The 9782-nt window shown below is 41.0% G+C and overlaps 1 protein-coding gene across 1 annotated transcript; it reads right to left on the reverse strand.

Moving 5' to 3' along the window:
* Window positions 1-2270: 2270 nt before the first annotated feature.
* On the reverse strand, window positions 2271-3218 carry LOC124113784 (tachykinin-like peptides receptor 86C). The gene has a single exon (XM_046474301.2). It carries the CDS (start codon window positions 3216-3218, stop codon window positions 2271-2273), a length of 948 nt encoding a protein of 315 aa, XP_046330257.2.
* Window positions 3219-9782: the final 6564 nt, after the last annotated feature.

Below are 9782 nucleotides of genomic sequence, written 5' to 3' on the forward strand. Positions count from 1 at the left end.
TGCAGGTCTTAAACGTTTACCACTTCGGTGAAACCCAGGAGCACGGGTATGGTGCTGATAAACATAGAAACCTAATCGGGACGAACCGGGATTCGAACCCACAATCATTGGTTTCTGGCATGTCAAAGGAACGCAACTCTGCACAGCGAATCGAGGCGCCTTAGATGACTGGGCCACCCGTGCCCCCTTTAGTAATATTAAACAATCGGGTCATGACATGACAGATTAACTATTGCTATATGAAAGAATCGGGTGGTCCTTAACTTCTTTTGAGTAGTATATATGTGCATTGATACCACCGATTCTTGTGGTACGAGGCGACATAATGGATCGAGTGGTCAGCCTCGGTGCCTTGGTTGATTGCGCGTGATCGTGCCCCGACGGCGGAGGACGTTGTTCATAAAATCAACCACGGACTTCAATTCCGGACAATTAATTTACTTGCCGTCGTCATATAGCTCGACTATTGCTGAATGCGGAGATTTACGACAAATAATATGTTTGTGAACCATATTTACACCCTTACTTACCCTGGCGATATGATACTAAATGCCACCTTGACCTTGACCTTGGCACTAACAATGACGTGCGATTAACGTCACATTGACAGCATATTTACAGTCGTTCTTCCTGCCCTAAATGAGTTTGGGTTGACTTCATCAGTTAGATCGTAATCTCCTCGCAAATATTTCCCTGCAGGCTATTGCAGATAAAGTAGCTTATCTTATCAATTACCTCAAACTCGAATTTTCAAGAAAATTCACGTTATCATCCCGTACATAATTCAGACGTAGTCATTCAGACATTACTTCCGCCTAATTCCTTCAGCATTTTCAAACGACAAGTTTAAGTGTTTTGTTTGCAAGATGTTGTTTGTTTGTTTGTTTGTTTGTTTGTTGTTTAACGCTCAGCAATATTCCAGCTTCATGACGGTGGTCTGTAAAATATCGAATCTGGACCAGACAATCCAGTGATTGACATCATGAGCATCGATCCCCGCAATTGGGATACGATGACATGCATCAACCAAGCCAGCGAGCCTGACCACCCGTTAGTCGCCTCTTACAAGCATAGTCACGTTTAAGTAACACGTTTTTAGAACCGCTTTGATCAGTGTGTTCAGTTTCATCACGGCGCGTCAGCTTGGTGTGATAGGAAAACCGGAAGGGAAGCCTGTATTAGACGTTAACCATTTTTGGTACGGGTACAGTGCTGACAAACCAAGAAGCTGATGGATGATGGATGCATAGACTGGACCACCCTTTGGGTGATACAACCATTTACACAATTGTATGCATTTTATAGTATTTATAGATACATCCGCGCATAGAATAAACACGCACGCACAGACACACAAACATACAAAGGCATGTTATATACACTCTATTTATTACATTAATATGCCTCTCAAAGATTCCTTGGTGTAAACTGAGTACTTCAAATGTGACGATATATGGTGAATGTTGACGTATACATTTCTGTACATTTATAAAAGTGAGCTTCATATAAAGTTCAATGACAATATATTTTTTTCTGAAATTAAATAATGGAAGTTTTAATACATATTCATAAAGACATCTCGACTTTAAGGTAGTAATTTACAATTTGCACGTGTTTGTTCATGCACGGCGCACACTTTGGATTTTTGCCTGTTTTCTTGAAGCATGATACTCACACATGTTTTTTTTAATGTGAACAGCAATGATTGTTTAGCTATCAATGCTCATAAAAATACTTTTGTTTTTGCCGTAAATAACACTAACGTCTACACAGATAACAGGAAGGACACAAAATGAATGTTATCTACAACAGGGCTACACTCATGACTTGCCAACGGCCGGTCGTCTGGACTGTACATACGATATGGCTGTTGGTGCATAATTGTCTCAAATATATCATCAGTGTCTCTTTCATTATGAAGCCAGCCCAGCTTTTGTTGCTCTAAAATGCTCTAATTGTGGTCAAAGGCGACTACATAAATGAAACTCGATTGATGGCGTATCCTCATATATTGACATCACAGGTAGTTACTCATAATGTCGATCACTGGATTGTCTGGCTCAAACTCGATGCTTTACAAGTCACCGTCACATGGCGTGTGTCTTTAAACAACAAATAACAAACATAAGATCCAACTGAAATCAAAATCAAGAAGCAGTTTTGAATAAACAGTCCACTACGTCTTGATTAAAGTCTTAATTTGTAAATTTTACAGAATATTTTAAAATGGAAAAGTAATCGTAGTGCAAGCGTTCGTATCATTGTTGTATTTAAACACCTTTAACTTCGCGACAACACAGTACTTGATGGCACTTTGCGCTGAACAGCTTTGACGTGAAACTGTATATGATGGGGTTGGCAACGGCGTTCACGTAGGGACAATACCAGGCGAGATTGAGAAGCGTCATTTTGGTCAAAGACAGGTCATCCAATTCGGGGTGAAGGGTATAGATCAAGGTCAAGGTCATCGTAGGAGAGACACTGAAGAAGTACACAATGGTGAGGATGAAAAATATCTTTGTGGAGATTCTTTTCTTTGGAATCTGATCTTTGTGTTGCTCCCTGTGACGATGGAGGACTCGTCCTATGAGTCCATACATGACTCCCATGAAAGCTGCAATGGCTAGGTACCCTACGATCAGAAGGATTGAGAACATTAACGATTGTCCGTTCTGCTTGAATTTCTCTTGATAGTCACACCCAGGAAACTCAACGCTCGTGTTACCAAGATAGACTTTGTTGATGGTGACGCCAACGGTGAAGAGAACGGGTACGCTTAGCAGAAGCACAACGGTGATGCCTCCAAGAAATAGCTTCTTTACCAGAGATTTGGTTATCTGTGGAGCCAGAGGACGGCATATCTTCCTGTAGCGCTCGAATGCGATGATGCTCAGAAGGATACCAGAGGTGACGGTTGTGAAATTGCTCATGAAGGTGATGAACTTGCACATGTGAGGCGTGTCATTGGAACGGGCGAAGAAGGTAAAGTAGAACGAACTGGGAAGACACACGCTGATGCTGAACAAGTCCAGCGTCGCTAATGATTTGACAAAAAGCCCGTACATTGTCGGCGCCATGTGACGATGATATATATACAGGACCAAACAGTTGCCAAAGAAGCCAAGCACGAACAGGATGACAGCAAAGACGAGTACAGGCCACAGCAGGCTGGTTGGCATGTCAGCATATATGGGCAAGGTGGAGTTGGGGCCGTCCATTACCTGTTGTGGGAGGTGCCTTTTCCTGAAATAGGAATAATTGTTATGAACACACAATGCCATTTAGAAAGTGGTCAAATGTAACAGGTGAGGTGAGGTGAAATGGGGTTTAACGTCGCGTCCAAGATTATTGCACTTATATAGCGACGTGCATGCACGTGTGTGTGTTTGTGTGTGTGGCTGCTTGTACTAGTCCGGACTAATGCCGATTTATAGTGCTAGTTCACTGAGGTACCATGCCGCAGTTTAACATGAATATCCCACTCAGACACAGTTTACTGACTCCGAGCCGACCAGTCCTTGTTTTAGCCCCTTAATGCCGAGCGCCAGACAGGGTAACAACAAGTACCATCTTTTAACGTCTCTTGGTATGACGCGGCCGGGGATCGAACCCCGGACCTTCCGCTCTCCGGGCGGACGCTCTACCACAAGACCACGGAGGCGGTCTCAAATGTAACAAATGCTATGTTTGGGATAACACTTTTTAGTATAGTACAGATTCAACAGTGTTGATTTGATTTGATCAACAAATGTGCTTCCTGTCACATTTCACTTAAATAGGACGAGTAAGTGAAAAGCTTTATTCACTCACTCAACAACATGGCCAATACTCGTGATGTTTGAATAAAATTATTCTAAAAAAACACATTGTACCATTTGTTTACAAGCACGAAAATTATTTTCTCCTGGAATTTAATTAGGTGCTTTTGACTGACAAAGACACCCGGGCCATGTTACGTTTTGAAAAGTCTGAATAACTGAAGTGGACGATAAACAAGCTTATATTGTGAGAAATAAAGACATGAAAACTTTGGTTTGTGTTTCTTTGTTAAATATGAGAAATCCAGATTGTTAAATATGAGGAATCCAGATTGTTAAATATGAGTGAGTGAGTGAGTTGGGTTTAACGCCGCTTTTAACATTATTCCAGTTATATCGCGGTGTGTCAGCTTAATATGGGAGGAAAGCCCGAAGTGATGCAGGTCTCAGACGTTTACCACTTCGGTGAAACCCACGAGCACGGGTATGGTGCTGACAAACCTAGAAACATAATCGGGGTGAACCGGGATTCGAACCCACAATCATAAGTTTCTGGCGTGTCCAGGGGACGCAACTCTGCACAGCGAATCGCGGCGCCTTAGACAACTGGGCCACCCGTGCCCCCTGTTAAATATGAGAAATCCAGATTCTTAAATATGAGGAATCCAGATTGTTAAATAAAAATTATGAGAAATCCAGATTGTTAAATATGAGGAATCCGGATGATTTTAGATAGTTGCATATCAGACACTCACTAATATCCGACCATAAGATAAATCAGAATTATTTAATTAAACCAACACACATTTTATTTGCCTGTCCCAGATATAAGAATGGATATTACTTACTGTAAATTCTGGAAATTAATGCTTCTCCAAATTAATACGACTGCTGAATCCCTAGCCAAAGATGCGAATGCCCCCATCCCATCCCCAGTGGAATGATACACATCCTTACCTTTTATCCAATCAAACAGCCAATAGCGCCGCTAACACAGTATGAATGTTAACTCTGTTGACTGGCATTGAGGAAGTCAATAAAATAATTGAACCAATCACAGTTCACTCATTGGCTTGCTGAGATGTCAACACGCTAGACACGAGTGGGTAGAACTCTTGACTCCCGCAGTGATAACTGTGTATTGTGTATTTGGTTTCCAGGTGTTCAAATTAGAATAATAGTGATTCTTTAAATGTATTGTCCGGTTTTGGAAACATAGAAAACATAACAATGTTTGGGGATGATATGTCCGATAGTTTTTATCCCCGACCAGACTGTTGGAACATTAGTAGTTCTCCAATATGAAATTTTATTCCTTTTGGGGGTAAAATTTGAGGTTGGTATGTTCATAGGTAACATAAAACACCATTTACATGTTTGCTGGCAGATAATATTATCAGATTATGGTAATATCTGAAACAAAACTAAACAACATGAACATTATTGATATATTTTAAGCATGCTGAACTTTTTTGTGAGATATCTCAAAGATTTAATAATTGAAATCAAATAACAATGACATAATTTCAATTTTCAGATTTTCTCATCATAAAACTTGATAATCTACATGTATGAAATGGTATGTATAATCAGTTTTGGATAATTCATAAACAATGTAATATTTATATGTATCCACCTTTCAAGATAGAGTGTAAATAGACTGTTAATATATATTTGTTATTTATTTGTTTAAATTTATGAAAAGAATACATATTTTTGTTAGGTCATAAGTATTATCAAATCATACATTCATCTGCATGAACGTCATTATTTAGACCAGACACACTTACTGGTGCATTGGAAAACCTGTTTCACTAACTCTTATTCTGGAGGTGGCCAGATTTAATTTTTCATATTCCACAATACTTATGTAATTTTGTTTAGTAGATTTGGAGTATGAATAGTTTGGTAGCCAGAGGTTTCATGATCAGTGTCAAAGAAAGGATATACAAAAGTTTGAAAGAAGACAAGTTACATTTATTCTTGTCACTCTGAACTGGATTGTAACAGAGTGTCCATCTACAGACCCAGATTGCAACTTTAATTCTTTTATTTATCTACTGATATGGTTTCTATTGTCATTCTGAAATCAACAAATATTTAGTTATTGTCCTGCCATGACAGGATACTTGTATTAGTCGCCTCCTTTTGGTATATAATTCCCCATCATGACATAGGATTAGGTCAGGGTGTTCAAGAAGTTGATGTTTGTATCAATTCTTATATATCTTCTATTTCATGCAATATTTATATCTATTAATTTTAAGTTTCGATCCAACTTGTTTTAAACATTGCACACATTATTACGTGTCGTGCACGGTGCAACCTTAATCGTCAATAATCGGTTAAATAAGTGATGTTTGAAGGAAAAGTAAAGTTTCATCTGTCATTGTACACACTGATAAGAGTTATCGCCCCTTCTGAATATTTATTTTGACAAACGAGTTATTTTGTAAACTTATTTCATTTACATCGTAATATGTCTGGATGAAAATCATAGCAGAAAAAGTGTCTTATGTCAAATGAAAGGTGAAATAAACCTGATCGACGATCTCGAGTTCGCCAAGCCACCCGTTGACTGAGCAAATAAGCAAAATACACGGACGTGTTTCATGTTTTGCAGTTCATTTACGATACAAAACTTCTGTCGTTGAATAAACTATCACACTGTACCCACGTGCCGGCGATATTATGATAAAACAATTTATTTCGGAAAAACGTATCTCAGAAATGCACCTTTCGCTTCACTTCCGGGATCCTGACAGCAAAATGCGAATTCCAGTGTTTTACAGGCATATTTTAGTTGGACCTCAGGATTAAATGTGCAATATCTTCTGTATTAGATACAGAGGATACCATTTTTTGTTTGAAATGTCCATCAGTGAAATGCACAACATGCTCTCTGTTCCCTATCAGCTGATGCGAGTCACACTGCATGGAGCTATGCTCTCCAAGCCTCGTTTTCGATCCAAGATGGCGAAAGTGTGAAAAAGGTAAATACTTGTGAACTATAAGAATCAGGTGAACAGGCTCACTGTCTCATCGATCACGCCCAGAAAGCCTGCATTGTTGTTCATGCTTCAAGTCACTGGATTGCCTGGTCCAGACTCGATTGTTTACAGGCCAATGTGATCAAGCTGGGATGCTGCTGACAAATACCCTAAGCACTATTCACTCAATTACTCCGCATGCGGGACTGATTGACTTGATACTACAGCGCCAACCACCACTCATTCACTTTGGGAAAATTAACATGCTACAAAGATAAAAACTGGGAATTTGTGAGCTGGGGTCGTTTTAAAATAATAATTTCTTTCAGAAAATACTGGAAAAAAATAGTTTGCCTCAAGTTTGAAAAATTCTTCGCTGGAGATGATGGGTGTCCTGAAAAATATTATTTTGAAAAACAAAACCAGTGGGAGTTATTTTGGCATGTCAATGAACAGACATGGAAATTCAAGCACACACGCAAAAGGGATATTGCAAATATGAATGATAGCACAATGATATTGAACAATAGTTATCATTGTTAATAATTCTAAGAATACTACCTCTATGACATCTCTGCTATAAATCCTGTATTTTGGCTTCAGTCCGACTAACTAAAATTTTCAGATTTTCAACAGACGACCTCTTCACTGTCAATTACAAACAACTAGTTGTTGCCAAGTAGCATCGTAACCACCCAGGCTATGACGTATGCAATGGCGGCAATCTCACATCCACCCTACCTATTTCCCACATCTAACTACCAGAGGTAGATGAATTGGGGAGGTGGGTGGGAGTACTTCGGATTTAAAAGAGGTATTCTTAGAATTATTAACAATGATAACTATTGTTCGATAATTCTTACGAAATCTCTACCTCTATTACATCTCTGCCAGAATATACCAGAGGGACCCGGTGGGATTTGTCTCTTGTAACTCCCTGTGTAATTGACAGTTATCCTCTTCTGGAAACCATTCCGATTCTAAAACTGATTCTAATCCTAACTCGAGATAATTTCCTCTGAAATTTCCCCTGAGGACTTAGGTATCAAGAATCAGTCAAATATGTGATACATTCACTAGAATTACCGTTGTGACACTATTACCGGTGCTGACGTCACTTCGGGTTGCAAGATAAGAAGAGTCTACTTCGATGACATCTATGCGGATCTGTTGCCACGAGATAGAACTTGAGAGCTCTGATAAGAGTCTGTCTTGGTGATCTACTGTTGGTTCTAAGGCAGGAATGGTATAGTGTCTATGGCCCAACGGTCCCGTTGTGGTAGATTGATTCTTGGCTACGAAGTCTGGGAGCGATCTTAGAGTTATTGAGGTCAAATGTTGGTCATGGGTAAGACTAGAATAGTCTAAGACATGTAGTTCTGAAACTCTTGCTGCTATCGCCATGGCTAGGAGGAAGGAAGCTTTCCTGGCTTTTGGGAGTAAAGTAGCTTTAGCCATGGGCTCATGAGGATCCATTAACACTGCCGATAGTACAACAGATAGATTTCACTTGGGGAAGATACGAGGTGTTCGAACATCTTCTAGTAGAAAGGATCTCATTAGGCTCTTTAGAATGGGATGGTTTCCGATTGATAATCCGCCTTGTTGAAGTACAGAGTGAAGAGTCAATCTATAACCTTCTATCGTCCCATGTTGGAATTTATCATCCTGACGTAGTTGGAGTAGAACATCGGCTACCATTGGGGTTGATATGGCATTAGTTATAATCCCTTGTCGTCTTCTCCACTGTACGAGGGGGGCACGGGTGGCCCAGTCGTCTAAGGCGCCGCGATTCGCTGTGCAGAGTTGCGTCCCTTGGACACGCCAGAAACCTATGATTGTGGATTCGAATCCCGGTTCGCCCCAATTATGTTTCTAGGTTTGTCAGCACCATACCCGTGCTCGTGGGTTTCACCGAAGTGGTAAACGTCTGAGACCTGCATCACTTCGGGCTTTCCTCCCACATTAAGCTGACACGCCGCGATATAACTGGAATACTGTTAAAAGCGGCGTTAAACCTAACTCACTCACTCACTCACTCACTCCACTGTACGAACTTGTCCCATCGATTGTCACATAAAAGTTTCCAGGACCTTGCCACAACTTCTGAGGCAAGCTCAGAGTTTCCGGATGTCTGCATTTTCTGATGATAACTTCCAAGCGGTTAGATGTAGGCTGGACAGATTGTCATGAAAAATGCTGGGTTGTCGTAACAGATCTCGACGAAGAGGTAACTTGATACATAAGTAGTCTTAGTAGTCTGGGGAACCACGCCCTGCTGGGCCACATTGGAGCTATCAGTATAATTATGCAATCCGTCTCCTCCACCTTGTGGATGACTTTTCTAGAAGAGATCATGGTTGGAATGCGAATGCAAACAGACCCGTCCAATACATCAATACTGCGACGATCGAAGGAGCTCTTGGGTCGGGAACTGGACTGACATAAACCGGAAGTTGGTTGTTCTGGCAGGTGGCAAATAGATCCAGGTGTGGTGTGTCCCTATAATGTGGTTATCCAAGCGAAGATCTGGGGATGTAGTGTCCATTTTGTTGCCACTATTCTACCCTGCTGGGAAAGGCTGTCGGCAAGGATATTCAGTTTCCCGGGTATATGTCTCGCTTCCATCTGGCAATTGAAGGAGTCTGGCAAGGCAAACATTCGTGTAATCTCCGTCATCAGGGAGCTGGATTTGGTTCATCCCTGTTTCTGGATGTAGGCCACTACTGGGGAGTTGTCCGTGGCTATGAGGATGGACGATTGGGAAAGATGTATCTTCCATTCCAGGATTGCGTAATATATGGCCTTCAAGTCCCTGCAGTTGATATGAAGGTTCTTCTCACCGGCGTTCCAAGATCCCTGAACCGTGAGATATGGGCTCCCCATCACGAATCTGAAACGTCTGTGAATAGATGGTGTTCGGATGCGGAGAAGTCAGAGGGATGCTGCACATCAGATGCTCTCTGTGAGTCCACCAATGCTGGTCTCGTACTAAGCTGGGAGACAACTGAGTCTTGACCTCAAGGCTGTGGGA

The sequence above is a fragment of the Haliotis rufescens genome, unplaced genomic scaffold (genome assembly GCF_023055435.1).
Source record: "Haliotis rufescens isolate VD_foot unplaced genomic scaffold, xgHalRufe1.0.p SCAF_38, whole genome shotgun sequence".
Lineage (NCBI taxonomy): Eukaryota > Metazoa > Mollusca > Gastropoda > Lepetellida > Haliotidae > Haliotis > Haliotis rufescens.

Coding starts and splice junctions, on each gene's coding strand:
- LOC124113784 (XM_046474301.2), bottom strand. CDS start 3,218: ATGGACGGCCCCAACTCCACCTTGCCCATATATGCTGACATGCCAACC.